Below are 15,468 nucleotides of genomic sequence, written 5' to 3'. Positions count from 1 at the left end.
CCATGGTGCAACGAGGAGGGTCTGCTGTCGGTGCAAGGGTGACAACTCATTGGATACAGGCGCAGGAGTACTCAAAGCAATGTTTCAATGTATCCAGTTATTTTCTTGAATTGTTCATATTGTTGTTGTTGTTGTTGTTGTTGTTAATGGCGGTGGTGGTGATGGTGTGTGTGTGTGTGTGTGTGTGTGTGTGTGTGTGTGTGTGTGTGTGTGTGTGTGTCGGTGTACGTACGTGTGTGTGTTTGTGTGTGTGTGTGTGTGTGTGTACGTGTGTGTGTGTGTGTGTGTGTGTGTGCGTGCGTGCGTGCGTGTGTGTGTGTGTGTGTGTGTGTGTGTGTGTGTGAGAGAGAGAGAGACAGACAGACAGACAGACAGACATATAATTATTATCTCTCTCTCTATGTCACTCTTATCATCTCTCTCTCTCCCGTTCTCTCTCTTTCACTCTCTCTATCTCTCTCTTTCACTCTCTCTCCCTTGAACGCTCTCTCTCTCTCTCTCACACACTCTCTCTGTATTTATTTCTATCCCCCCTCTCTCCCTCACACACACACACATACACACACACACACACACACATACACACACACACACACACAAACACACACACGCATTCACACACAAACATATACACACTCACAACACATACATATACACATTCACAACACGTACATATACACATTCACATACACATTTACACACACAGACACTTGCAAGACAAGCGCATGCTATAGTTTAAAACAAATAATGAGCGAAGTTACTACAGTCACGCACAGTTACAGTCAGTGCACGCAGTGTTCAGCTTTTGTTCCTGTTTCTCTTGTTTCAATCTTTCCCTTTTGTGCGAACCGAAAGTAAATTCTTTCTCGCTGATAATCTTTAAGCCTATAATTTATGCATACCAAGCGCGACATGTCAGGTTGAAGTCATCGTGACACTGGAGGCTATTTTTACTTGACAGGTAAAGTTTATTTCACCGTTAAAGGTACCGTCCTTCCCACGTACACGGTCAAGTTCAACCACACAGATCTGTCTAGCCTGTCACTTTAACAAAAGTATGCCAAAAATCAATTGTGTGGCTGTATTCTGTGCAGAGTAGGAGGGTTTATTTTTGTGTGTGGATGAATTTAGCAGTTTGACAGGAGTATCACTTACGGAGTTAGTTCAGCCAGAGGTATATACTAAAATTAACTTCTGGTCAAGAACACAATCTCACTCTGAACAAGAAGTAGCCAGGATGTTGAAGATTTGTTTGTTTGTTTGCTTAACCACGAAGGGCCATATCAGGGCGGTGCTGCTTTGACATATAACGTGCGCCACACACAAGACAGAAGTCGCAGCACAGGCTTCATCATCTCACCCAGTCACATTATTCTGACACCGGACCAACCAGTCCTAGCACTAACCCCATAATGCCAGACGCCAGGCGGAGCAGCCACTAGATTGCCAATTTTAAAGTCTTAGGTATGACCCGGCCGCGGTTCGAACCCACGACCTCCAGATCACGGGGCGGACGCCTTACCACTAGGCCAACCGTGCCGGTCTGTTGAAGATTAGGCCAAAAAAAAAAATTGTCTGTTTAGGGTAACCCGACCGACCCTATCGATTTGGCGCCGACCCAAAAACTTTTTTTTGATTTCAAAAAAAAGAAAAGAAAAAAAAAAGAGGTAAAAATGCTAAAAAGAGACATTTGGCGTTTCTTTCTCTCCCTTTCTCTCTGTTTTATTTATACGTTAGTTTTGAAACATGTATTCATCAAATATAAGAAGTGAATGTTCAGCCAACATAGCATTTACAACAAAAAAAAAAAAAAAAAAAAACCCTACCTACCTACCGACCCTACTTTTTTTGGTCATGTTACCCTAAACAGACAATTTTTTTTGTGGCCTTACTGGTATGTGATTAAGGGCCCACTCCGCCTCGTGAAGCCGTTCGCCTCACTGTCTCGGGTCTGGACAGGCTTTAACACGGGATAATAAAATCACTCCACTTGGTCACATACCAAACAACACTACCCTGGTTTTGCTTGCTGTGGTCGGTTAGGCCTAAAAAAAAAATAGGTGTGGTTACGGTAACCCGACCTACCCTATTTTTAGGGGCCGACCCTATAACTTTTTATTACATTTGTCAAAACAAAAACAAAAAAACACCAAGAAAACGAGTGCAGAAAACGCAATGAAAGCGAAAGCGCCTGAGTCGCACACTTATTTACCTGTCAAGTAGGTTTAATTTGTACACATTAGAAAAAAAAGTAAACAAAAAAAAAGTGATTGCCTACCTTCCTACCCTATTTGTTTTGGCTATGTTACCGTAACCACACCTATTTTTTTTTGTTTTTTGGGGGGGGGGGGGGGCTTACAATTCCTGATGAATTGGTTTTATAAAAAGATACTGGTAGCTTTTACGACATCAATTCATCCCAAGAAAATCCAACTATGCCGAGAGAACACCCAGATTTTTCATGTTTGGTATCTAACCAAGTATAGGTATGACGACCCGAACGTGTGTGTACACGACAGTGTACCTTTAACTTGAAGAAGGGTCTTACTCCATGGAAAACTATAAGTGTGGTAGTAGCCTATTATGTGCAGAATAAGATTTTGCTGCTGAAATAAATGAGCAGCTTGAATTTGAACGTACTAAATCAATTCAAACACTATTCTTTCTGTGCACATGAAGGAGCCACTAGGTCAGTGGTTCAAGTTGAGGGATGGTCTTGTCCTACAATGAAAAAAACCTGAAAAGATCTGCGGGTCGTAACCACGATCAGTTACACGAAAAGAACTCTGCCTTTAAGGTGGAGGTTAAGTCAACTAATACGTACCGCTAAGACTGCAGTTCGCAGTTGTTCGTGAGGCCCTTTTTGGACATAACTTTTACTTACGCAACATACAAGACTCAGCTTGCCTCAACCAAAACAGAAAGTAGACTTTCCGCGACATGCCTAATATATTATTCAGCTCAACTAATACTTACGAAAGTCACAGTTTTCGATTGCAACGTGCGTCTTTTTTCCTTGACTAATTCTCTTGATTTTGGTATCGTTGTGTTCCTAAGACTCTGCACTTTCCTTTGATATCAGCCTCACTATGTATAACGGAATCAAACACGTGATAGTTGCTAATATATGAAGTAATTATTTTTTCCCGATTTAGGTCCATACTGTGACTAAATGGAACCTTGCAGTGAGGTGGATATCACCGGAACAGTTAGTCTACATCCTTATGTACCCGTGTTCACATGTTTGGTTTTGATTATGTGCCAGAGAAAGTAGATATATGGAAAATAGAAAATGCAAATGGCGGCCATAATCAATAGGCTATTTTGCTGATCTCTACTTCCTCTAGCAGAGAATCAAAACCAAACATGTGAACACGGATACATAAGGATGTAGACCAACTTTTGCGGTGATACCCACCTCACCGCCAGATTCCAATTAGTCACAGTATGTACCTAAGTCGGAAAGAATAATTACTTCATTCATTAGTGACTATTACGTATTTGATCAAGTTATACACTGTCAGTCTTATGTAAAAAGGAAAGTGCAGAGTCTTAGGAACACAACGGTACCAAAATCAAGAGTACTGGTCAAAAAACGAAGACGCACGATGCTATTGAACATTTTGACTTTCGTAAGTATTAGTTGAGCTGAATGCAAGTTTCCAGTACAAAGGACTTAACATTTCTTACATTCTGCTTGACTAAAATCTTTACAAACATTGACTATATTATATTAGGCATGTCGCGGAAAGTCTACTTTCTGTTTTGGTTGAGGCAAGCTGAGTCTTGTATGTTGTGTAAGTAAAAGTTATGTCCAAAAAGGGCCTCACGAACAACTGCGAACCGGCTGCAGTCTTAGCGGTCCAAGAGGTTGTGTTGTGCAGTGTATGTGTGTGTATGTGTGTGTGTGTGTGTGTGTATGTGTGTGTGTGTGGGTGTATGTGTGTGTGTGTGTGTGTGTTGTGTAGTGTGTGTGTGTGTGTGTTGTGTAGTGTGTGTGTGTGTGTGTGTTGTGTAGTGTGTGTGTGTGGTGTGTGTGTGTGTCTTTTTGTGTTCGTGTTTGCGTACTTGTGTGTGCGTGCATACATTTATATGTATTTATGTTCGTGTGCTTGCTCGTGGTTTCTTGCGCGTGCGTGCGAAATGTGCGTGTTTGTTCAAGTTATAGCCGCCCACGCGCCATACGCTGTGTTGCAAAGTAAAGCAGAAGAGTCTATTTCAAGGATGTGCACTTTTTAAATATATTTTTTTTTAATTATTTTTTATTATGGTGCATACATAGTCAGGACAACCTTCTCAAGTGTTTTACGCGCCGGTGACTTCGGCGAAATAGAAGCTCCATTCAAACACACACGCACACACACATGCTATGCAGCAGGCAGCCATTTTAAGCGGGCGCTTACAATCTTTCTCTGGTAGCCGGTACTTGTTCAGCGCGAAGGCGTGCTGTATTGAATTTTCAAAACACACGCTGTCGTCTGCATTGCAACCCAGGTAAGGCCCACGTGTTGTGTTGATTTGACTTTGTTCTGAAAAAGGCAAGCATGGTATTCAGAGTTGATTTCGTTGTTGCTGGTATGTTTAAATTTAAAACTATATCCTGGCGGATTGCTGTGCAATAAAGAAAATGACTGTGTGTTTTCCCAAGAACGCTGACTCGCGCTGATAGTCCATGTAACATGATCATGTAGGGGAGTTAGGGTGTGAGAGTTGCGCACAACACTTCATTGCATAGTGAACGCTTACATAGCACGAACAATAGAATACGTCTCCATGTGCTCTCCGCGCTTTGTTGTAACGTAATGCTATGAATGTGCTTTCAGAAACTTAGCGCGAATACAAAACGAACGAACACGGATAAATAATATCGAAACTATGGGCGAGCGGATAAGCTCAAAACAGTTCTACCGAGTAAAAGAGTCAGCCGCACAGATCAATACAGTCAATACACACAAGGCGATCAATACATACGCAGAAGACTGCCAATCAAGCTCTAGTCATGTTTGTTTTGCTGGCAGATATTCAACATGTCTGATCTTACTCACACAGGTCTGTGTCACGCCTTGATTCTAATTGATCTTCGAGACTGGCTGTTTTTGAACGTTCGGTTCTGTCTGTTCATGTTTGTCGTGTGCTTTTCTGAATGCCTGTAAAGACAGGTTTCACCTTTCGTTTTATATTTGACTGCGTGTGTCCCTGTTTCTGTACAGTTAATTGTGCACCTTTGTACGCTTCTCTGTCATTGCATATGTCTAGTTTTATACCGGTTTTAGCCTGAAGGTGTGTGTCTGCAGTTCATGCCAATTTCTGTGAGTAGGCTAGTAAAAATACGCCGACGGTGCACTGCAATTATAGTCCAGTTTGCTTGAATGTGATGTACAGTATAGTGATCTGAGTGGTTGTAGATGTTTGTCCGTGGTAGAGCTAAATGTGAAAGGGGTTTAAATGTTGTAAGATGTTAATGGTTGAGATCGTCTTGTTACCTTTTACCACCATAATTTATCTTTTGAGATGATAAAGTATTATTCAATATTGTATTGTATTGTACTGTATTGTATTGTATTGCATTGCATTGTATTGTATTGTATTGCATTGCATTGTATTAATTTGTATTGTATTGTATTGTATTGTATTGTATTGAATTGAACTGTCTTGTCTTGTCTTGTTTTGTCTTGTCTTGTCTTATCTTGTCTCTTAGTGAAATCCCAGCAATTTGAAACTATAAATGAACAATTATTGTCATTGAAACGTAAGGTCTTTTCAGGTTGTACACTAAATTCAATGCAAGTTAACTCAGATCCCAGGTCAATGAGTCATCAAAGGCTCTTCTCTACTCGCCCTAATATGTTTTTTGTTCTAACTGCCCCACAGCAATGTAATAACTCAAAGTCATAGAGCGGAGCTAATGTGTGATCGAGTGTCTGAAGGTTGAGTGTTTTCGTGTTAGCAATATGCAGTGGGCGTCTTTTTGTTGAGCGTGTCTCGGGAAGGAAGGCTTTTGTGACTTTATTTTTTTTACTTCAACGGGTGGCAGCTTGAATGGAAGGCGTGGGGTGGGTGGAGGACAAGGGTTGGTGTGGAGAGGTGGAGAGGGGGAGGGTGTGTGTGTGTGTGTGTGTGTGTAGCTCTTGCAGTCACGAAAGGGCGTATACGTTTTTTGTGCTTCAGTCAAACCTACCCTGACGACCACCTATCTCTGTCTCTCTCCATCTCCTTCTCTCTTTCTCTCTCTCTGTTTCTCTATATGTCGCTGTCTCTCTCCATCTCTCTCTCTTTTTTTTCTCTCTCTCTCTCTCTCTCTCTCTCTCTCTCTCTCTCTCTCTCTCTCTCTCTCTCTCTCTCTCTCTCATGGGCGAGGGCTGGTTAGGCCAAAAAAAAAAAATTGTCTGTTTAGGGTAACATGACCAAAAAAAGTAGGGTCGGTAGGTAGGTAAAGTTTTTTTTTTTTGTTTTTTTTGTTGGTGTAAATGCTATGTTGGCTGAACATTCACTTCTTATATTTGATGAATACACGTTTCAAAACTAGCGTATAAATAAAACAGAGAGAAAGAGAGAGAAAGAAACGCCAAATGTCTCTTTTTAGCATTTTTACCTCTTTTTTTTTTTTTTTTTTTTGAATCAAAAAAAAGTTTTTGGGTCGGCGCCAAATCGATAGGGTCGGTCGGGTTACCCTAAACAGACAATTTTTTTTTTTGGCCTTATAAAACAGAATCACTTTAAACAACAACAACAACAACAACAACAACAACAACAACAACAACAACAACAACAATAACAACAATTTCTTATCTTATATGCCTCTCTCTACGCGTATTTTCGATTTTCGATTTTTCTCCATACACATTTCATGTTTACTATTGTGTGTATTCGCAGAGCAACACGATGGGATCGTGCGTAAGTAGAGAGGAAATATCAGCCAGAAACCATCTCATTTTGGACGTCCAACAAATCATTGCTGACGATGCTTGGGAAGAGTTCCTGGTCTCCAGCCGAAGGTGTGTATACATTTTTCTGGAAGAAAGGAAGGAAGGAAAACAGAAAAAAGGACAGAAAGGGTGACAGAAATAAAGCAAGAAAGAAGGAAAGACAGGAATGGAAAACAAGGACAGATTTAAAACAAACAATCAAACAAACAAACAAACAAACAAACAAACAAACAAACAAATCAATAAAAAAAACACCCAAAAAACAACAATGGGTACATCAAATGCAGACAGAAAAAAGCGATTGGGTCGACAGAAACGAAGAAAGAAAAAGAAAAAGAAAGAAAAAAGAACGAAAGAAAGTTAGAAAGAAAGAAATGCAGGCCAACAAACTTCTCATGAAATCTTCACTTTAATAACTCAGTCACCCAAAACGGCGAAAAATTCACCTTTACTCTTCGTGCAATCTTTTTTTGGGGATATATACGGTATGAATATTAATTGAAATATCAGCCAAACCACAAAAACAAAAAAAGGAAAAAGAAAAGAAAAGATAAATAGAGGATTCCAAGTTAAATAAATAAATAACAGCATTCTAAGTATTGTTTTCTCTTCACGCAGGAGGTTTAAGTTTTGGCGACCCATAAAGAGATCAGACTACACGATAGAGGTACCCACCAACTACTACCATTTTGAGGAAACCAAACAGGTATTTAACGAAAAGAAACGGCTTCCCAGTATGAGGAGCAACGAGGTTCCTGCCAGGGTAAGTGTAACTATATACTCTAGTAATAAAGTAAAGAGTTGGAAAGGATTTTTGTAGTGCGGGCGGGGGGGGGGGGGGGGGGGGGGGGGGGGGGGGCATTGTTTATAAAAATAATTTTGAAATAATGCATTCGTTTTTTGGCAAATGAAATTTGAAGGAATACACGATCTTCGGAGATAACTCTGTCGGTAATAACTCTGTCGGTAACGTATATGGGTTGTGAAAGAGTGAATACTCTTGCTTTTATTGAGTCAAACTTCCCCACGTGACATTATAGGCCAGTCACTAATGAGGGGTGTCATTTGTTTTCCAACCATTTTAAATCGGGATTAAACCCTAATGGTTTTACCGCGAGGGAGCTGTTTAACAGCACTTAATCATCAGGGATGGCCAAATCTCAAAATGTTAACTCGCCAACCGGGCGAGTAACTTCAAGAAAGTCACCAGCCCGCCAGAAATTTCGCTGGCCCGGTGTAGGATCCGGTCCGGTCCCCCCTCTGAAGTAGTCCCCCGGGGGACCAATTCGTGGCAAAAACTGCTCTATAATGGTCCCCCCTTAGACATCCAGCCTCGTTTTTCTTAGGCATTCAAGCCATTTTCAATCTATATCTTCGTCCGGTATTATGTAGTGCACAGACAGCAATCTCTTTGTTTGACTATATTTTGCAGAAAATAAAATAGATCTGATTTATAATGCCGTTCAAAAGAAAAATCACATGAAATAAAATGAATGATAAATAAATACTGATAAGAAGAAATGAAACCAGTCTCTGATTCTTTCCTTTCTTTTCTCTAAAATTGCTGGTAACATTACTAACATTGTAACAAGAAAAACGAGGCTGGATGTCTAAGGGGGGACCATTATAGAGCAGTTTTTGCCACGAATTGGTCCCCCGGGGGACTACTTCAGAGGGGGGACCGGACCGGATCCTACACCGGTATAAACCACACAACATGTAATGAGTGTCAGATTTCCTTACACAATATAAATAGCGATGATACGACAGGAGCCTCGTTTTCGTTTCACAAAAACATGGTGGTGATTTTGCAGACGACATCGACAAAAGTTCCTGCATCTGCAGTGTTTATATATATGGCTATAAAACTCGATAGTACAACCAAACGTTTTGCATTAATTGACCAGAATTTTCACTGGACAGCCGGTTTCTAGTAGCCCGGCGGATTTTTTTACTCGCCCCTGGCGATCGGGCGGTGGATCTGGCCATCCCTGCTTATCAACATGTGAGGGGTGTGTCTGAAACACGTGGACAAGGAGCACGTGTAGAAAGCTTGCCTCACTAAAATCAAGAGTATTCACTCTTTTACAACCCATACAAACCCGACACAGTTATTTCTGGAGTTGTTCTATTTGATGATGCCAAGAAGGTGCACCCTTATTTGTTTCTCAGGACCACTATGATATGTTGACAGAAAAAATGTTAACGACGGCCACCATTTTTAAATGGTGCCTGTGCCTTTGTTAATGAATGAGTTTTCTAATTTTCTGACAATGTGTCTTTTCCATGAAACGGGTTATCATGGAGCTTCAACTGTAGAAATGCAATACTGTTTCCTCCCATGATAGCCTATATGTTTCAATGTCAGACATAAAAGTCACTTTATGTCGTGTTTGACTTATCTCGTATGCAGATGTGTCATTTTCATAAATGTGAAGTCCACATGTCAGACATAAACCTGACAAAATCACATCGTGATGGACGGATGTTTTTTGTTAAAAGATTTATTATTTCCAATCAATAAATGATGCTTCATGTCCCACTGGTACTTTGTCTATTATATAGGGACTAGGGAATATTATTCGACACCGGATATTCGATATTATTTCCTTTATTGTGAGGTCTATACATACATATCAACATCGTATCGTGTTTCTTATGCAAACTTTTTCTTGTAAATGAGTATTACAAATGCAATTCATTTGGTAATTACGAGCAAAATAAAAAGCTGATAGACCGATGTACATGTCTAATGAAGGATTGTTATTTATAAATATGAAATTTAGAAATTAGACATTAAAATGACAAAATTTGAAACAAATAAAAAGTGTCTAAATTATACCTTATGCAGATTTAAAAAAAATATCTAAACTAAATTAAATGTGTTATTCATCACAGGGTGCAAAGCAGGGAGGAGACTCACATTTTAATAATCCCGAGGAAATTGGACTCAAAACAGAGTTCAAAAATGATACGGATAGAGCTCAAACGTACAACTTCAGGTAAATTTAGAGAGGAGAGAGAGAGAGAGAGAGAGAGAGAGAGAGAGAGAGAGAGAGAGAGAGAGAGAGAGAGAGAGAGAGAGAGAGCGAGAGAGAGAGTGGGAGAGACAGAGAGAGAGAGACAGAGAGAGAGAGACAGAGAGAGAGAGAGAGAGAGAAGGAGGGAGGGAGGGAGAGAGAGAAAGGGAGAGAGCGAGAGAGCGAGAGAGAGAGAGAGCGAGAGAGAGATAGAGCGAGAGAGAGAGAGAGAGATAGAGAAAGAGAGGAGAGAGAGAGAGAGAGAGAAGTCTGAAGTCTGAATGTTTTAATGAGTAGGCCTTGGGCCCTTTTCATGGAGATGAGCACAAGAGAGAGAGAAAGAGAGGGAGAGAGAGAGCGAGAGAGAGAGAGAGAGAGAGAGAGAAAGAAAGAGAGGAGAGAGAGAGAGAGAGAGAGCGAGAGAGGGAGAGAGAGAGAGAAAGAGAGAAAGAGAGAGACTGAGAGAGAGAGAAAGAAAGAGAGAGAGAGAGAGAGGGAGAGAGAGAGAGCGAGAGAGAGAGAGAGAGAGAGAAAGAAAGAGAGGAGAGAGAGAGAGAGAAGGAGGGAGGGAGAGAGAGAGAGACAGAGACAAAGACAGAGACTGAGAGACAGAGAAACAAAGAAAGAGAGAGAGAGAGAGAGAGAGAGAGAGAGAGAGAGAGAGAGAGAGAGAGAGAGGGAGAGAGAGAGAGAGAGAGAGTGTTCAAAATCCTCAAATAGAAACAGATGGGATAAAAAGAAGACAGGTCGGAACGAGAAAGAGACCCCCCCTTCCTCCACCTTTATTCCCCTTCCCCTCCTTCTCGAACCAAAACAACAAGATTTTGTTAGATAAGTTCATTTTCTGTATCATAATTGTTTGCTTCCTGATCGCAAAAACGATACTACCAATTACCGACCCCAGGGCTGAAGTGTGCGAACCGAATATGGGTGCCATCCAGACGGGAGAGAACAAACCGCGGGGTCTGATTCGTTGAAATCCCAACAAATCTCAGTTTTAACCAATCCAACATCACGGCTGGCTCTCACTCGGTTGGTACCTTCTCGTGCATCTCGGCCCCGACGACCACCCAGAACCCAACTTATATTACAAATGAACATTTTTTTTCCAGGTTCGAGAAAACTAGACGGGCTGCCGTCACTGTCAGCTATCAAAAAGGCTTTTCCATTGGCGGCAACACTAGTTTCACCATTGGCTTGCCCAAAGTGTTGGCGGAAGGACAACTCAGCTCAGAGATAAATATGAATTATGAGGTAATGGTTTCAGAATACTTAGTTTAAGAGCGTCATTTACTGTGATGTATATATAGAGAATACTACATGGCTTGCTGTGTCGTACCAGATTTACACGAGTTGGGTTTTTTTAAATACTGAACTGCGAGCGAAAGCGAGCTGTTCACTATTTGAAAAAGCAACGAGTGTAAATCTGGTACGACACAGCAAGCCATGTAGCATTCTGTTTATCCTACATACTGTACTTACGTGTATTTTACTGAAAATTTCTTGCAGTCGAGGCAGCTAAATTGAAGACGCTTGTTTTTGGAACCTCGATCTCTTCTAAAGCTTCGTGCAATCTATTACGTCAAAGCAAAGAAACGTCACTCTGAAAGTGTGGCGTGACGTGTTAGTTCTAAAGATTCATCGAGGGTAATTAGCGAGCGCAATTATTTTTTCTATAATGACGTTTGTCTCGGTGACTTTGGCATCATAAGCAGTGGAAAAACAGGTCCCTGCCAGACTTGTTTGACATGAGCTCATTTACATGATATACACACATGTGATTTGAACGATTATTATCTCACGGGTGTCTCACTCACGTATGTAGGATAAGGTACAGTACATTTTCAAAACCAGGAAATTTAAAAAATCGCTGAAACTTTCAGTGAATTTGTAAATTTCCTGTTTCACTCGAGGATTTTGTAAATTTCCTAAACATTCTGGGAAATTTGTAAATTTCCTGAAATTTGCTTACCGTTTATTTAATGAATTTAGTAAAAATGTAGCTCATGTAAAAGTTGATCTTAGTAGTGTATTTATATGCGATTATGCTTTTTGATCGTTGTCTTTGTGTTATAAGTAATGCCATGTGGTGCCAACAAAACCATTTTCATGTTCAACGACCTGTCGATCAGTCTGTGTATCAATTAAAAATGTAATAATAAAAACATGAATGATATAATAATGGTTTTCGACATGTTGATCTGTATATTAGTGTTAACACGTTTTGTTTGATTTGGTTTGATTTAGCTGAGTTAGGTTTTGATTAGATTTGGCTTGACCCAGTTTGATGTGGTTGCCACCACTGGCAACCCCCCCCCCCCTCCTCTTAGCCTAGTCCGGCCCTGGTCAGGTTTTGTTTGGCTTGTTTTGAGTTTTGGCCGTTTATTTGATTTTGTTCTGTTTTTCTTAAACTGCACCTACTATCTGTTGTACCCTAGGTGACGAGTTCCAGGGAGCAGACTTTTGAAGAGACCCTGACCACAGAGGCAACGAGCATCATTCAGGTCTCCAAGTTCAACAACTGCACCGCCAGCGTTGTCATGGAAGAGAGGCGAATGCTAGCAGAATTTAAGGTAATTATGCAAACCTTGAATTCTACACACAGTGATACAATGTCGTGTTTGGTGAAAATCGGATGATGCACACAAAATATTTGATTGAAATTGGATGTGGAAACTGACTTTGTCTTTTTCGATATCGTATGTAAACAATGAACAAAATCATCAAGCTGAGAACTAGATAGATAAATGTCTGTTCAGCGATAGATGTGTCACATCCATCTCTCATTTCTCAATTCTTGAATCGTCCATGTTTTCCAATCCACCAACAGACCAATTCATTCATCCATCTGTAGATCCACCACCATATTATTCACCCACACTTTCCACGCGATGCCTGTTTTCAAAATTGAGTGACAATTTACATTCATTCATCCATCCACCCACGCACCAAACCAGCCATCACTCCTCTCAACCACCAACACATCCAATTTCCAACCACTCTCTCAACCACCCATTTATGCATCCACCCTCCCATCCACCAACCCACCCACCCATTCATCCATCCAACTACCCATCCATCCGCCCATCCCCCATCCATCCATCCATCCATCGATTCATCAACCTATCCACCATCCATCTACCCATCCATCTATCCATCCATCCATCCATCCATTCAACTCCCCATCCATCCGCCCATCCACCATCCATCCATCCATCCATCAACCTATCCACCATCCATCCACCCATCCATCCACCCACCCATCCATTCATTCATTGATCCATCAATCCATTCATTCATCAATCCACCCACCCACCCACAACTGCAAAACTCACCCGCGTTTTCCACACGATCTCTGACTCTCTCCTCAGCTGTGGGTGACGATGTACATGCCTGAAGGACAAGCCCTGGTGTACATCAAGAACAGGAAAGGCCGCACGGTGTTCCTCAAGGTGATCGAGAATCTCAGCATGCTCTTCCCCGAGGAGTACCACATCCCTGACCAGAACAATCAGCCCAGGGAGGACGCGGTGCAGTTCATCGTGCACGGCATCGTGGACGGCAAGCAGCTGGCCAACCACTACATCCACCTCAAGGGCGAGAAGATTGCGCCCGGGTTGGAGGAGGGGGAAGGGGCAGCTTCTGTGAGAGGAAGTGGTGGCGAAGGCGCTGGGGACGCCAAACTCACGGAGGTCGAATTGACAGACTTATGATATGTTTGTGACGGTTTCAGTGGGGGAGGTGCTACGGCCAAGGGGATACAGAACTGAAAGACAGCATTCTAAAATGTCTGTGACGGTTTCAATGAAGGGAGGTGCTACGGCCAGAGAAGCGGGATGCAGAACTGAAAGACAGCATTCTAACATGTTTGTGACGGTTGCTGTTCCGGGGGCCGCCAACGACCTCACTGAGGTCAAGTTGACATGCTTCCAGTTTGTTCAGTTGGGATTTGAAGATGATTTAATTTTGTAAATGAGACCTGTGCCAGTTAGCAAAAGGTCCCACTCTGTGCAAGAAGCAGCCAAGCTGTTATGTTTTACTGGGTACACAAGTGGAAGGATGCTGTCATCATATCAAACATTATGTTATGTTTTACTGGGTACACAAGTGGAAGGATGCTGTCATCATATCAAACATTATGTTATGTTTTACTGGGTACACAAGTGGAAGGATGCTGTCATCATATCAAACATTATGTTATGTTTTACTGGGTACACAAGTGGAAGGATGCTGTCATCATATCAAACATTATGTTATGTTTTACTGGGTACACAAGTGGAAGGATGCTGTCATCATATCAAACATTATGTTATGTTTTACTGGGTACACAAGTGGAAGGATGCTGTCATCATATCAAAAAGATGTGCGTTAGTATACACGAGTATTTTCACGAAAAGGAAGGAATCTTTTAAAATGAACTTTAAGCGGTTTCTCAAGTCCAAAAACAAAGAGACTGCCAACGTTCCAAAATTCAGAATAAAAAAACAAGAAAGGTAGGTTGTATTGTATTGTATTGTTTTGTCAATAACAAACGTTCCAACAACCTACCTTTCTTGTTTTGTGCGGTTTCTCAAGGTTAGAATGCACGGATTTTCACTCGAGAATTTTCAGTATGCAATTGCCTTAAAGGCACAGTGCAGCTCACAGCCTTCGTTTTGCGTTTTTGTTGCAGCTGAGTGCATTTACAGTTCAAAAATCCTCCTATGGTAGTAAAACAAAAAAAAACCTACCCAACGACGACATCTGTGAAGCTCGACAGTTTCTTGTTCACGCGAGTGCATAAATTAACCTAGTTATTACGTGGTGTTTGGTCGGAGTTCGATTCAACTGAGTGATTCCGGCCTCCATTTTGTTTTACACAAACTCATGATGACGTCTGACATAGTTTGCTAGTGACGTGTCTTTTTGTGCATGATGTGGTGATCTACCTGATCTAAATTAGCTGCTCAATTAGCTAAATTAAACATAAACTGCTCTTCTATGCCTAACAATTATGCAGCAGTATCGAAACCAACGTATGGAAACGTATGTTTTGTGATTATAATGTTGTATGTCGAAACATATAAGATGTTTATAACCTCAGTGGGTATTTGTTCATTACGATCCATACTGATGTTTCTTTCTCTCTGTCTCTGTTTATGCATTTCTTCATTCTAAACATTCTTAATTTTTCACAGGTGATGTGCACACACACACACACACACACACACACCGACACACACACACTCACGCACGCGTACATACACACACACACACACACACACACACGCACACACACACACACACACAAACACAAACACACACGCACACACACACACACAACATCGACGATCTGTTTTAGTGTGTGATGGAAGGGAGGTAATCTGAAATACACGCTATCTGCATGAATTCGAGCTTCCACACAGAAAACTGAAACTCATTTCCTTCTCACAAAGCTGGTGAGATAGAATCGCTGCCAAAGCTTTGTCAAATTTACCTTTACATTTTGTTGAAACATCAAACTGTTTTACTAAATAAGTAAA

The 15,468-nt window shown here is 41.2% G+C and overlaps 1 protein-coding gene across 5 annotated transcripts; it reads left to right on the top strand.

The window, feature by feature from the left end:
• Positions 1-3,343: 3,343 nt before the first annotated feature.
• On the top strand, positions 3,344-15,028 carry LOC138945664 (uncharacterized). Of its 5 annotated transcripts, none has more exons than XM_070317151.1 (7): positions 3,344-3,445; positions 6,874-6,995; positions 7,545-7,689; positions 9,825-9,928; positions 11,059-11,200; positions 12,385-12,519; positions 13,318-15,028. In XM_070317151.1, the coding sequence occupies exons 2-7, from the start codon at positions 6,883-6,885 to the stop codon at positions 13,657-13,659; spliced, it is 981 nt and encodes a 326-aa protein (XP_070173252.1). In that variant the 5' UTR covers positions 3,344-3,445; positions 6,874-6,882; the 3' UTR covers positions 13,660-15,028. The 5 variants fall into 5 exon arrangements, with proteins under 5 accessions (XP_070173252.1, XP_070173249.1, XP_070173251.1 ...); XM_070317148.1 differs by lacking the exon at positions 3,344-3,445 and adding an exon at positions 3,514-3,632; XM_070317150.1 differs by lacking the exon at positions 3,344-3,445 and adding an exon at positions 4,292-4,494.
• The last annotated feature ends 440 nt before the right edge of the window (positions 15,029-15,468 follow it).

This window comes from Littorina saxatilis, linkage group LG13 (assembly GCF_037325665.1).
Source record: "Littorina saxatilis isolate snail1 linkage group LG13, US_GU_Lsax_2.0, whole genome shotgun sequence".
NCBI lineage: Eukaryota > Metazoa > Mollusca > Gastropoda > Littorinimorpha > Littorinidae > Littorina > Littorina saxatilis.
Note: the sequence above shows the minus strand (reverse complement) of the source record. Positions and strands in the feature narration are given on the sequence as shown.

Bases quoted from the DNA above. Each gene is read 5' to 3' on its own strand.
- LOC138945664 (XM_070317147.1), top strand. From the start codon at position 4,876: ATGGGCGAGCGGATAAGCTCAAAACAGTTCTACCGAGTAAAAGAGTCA. The intron at 6,996-7,544 runs GTGTGTATACAT...CTCTTCACGCAG, and splicing joins TTCCTGGTCTCCAGCCGAAG to GAGGTTTAAGTTTTGGCGAC. The intron at 7,690-9,824 runs GTAAGTGTAACT...TATTCATCACAG, and splicing joins GCAACGAGGTTCCTGCCAGG to GGTGCAAAGCAGGGAGGAGA.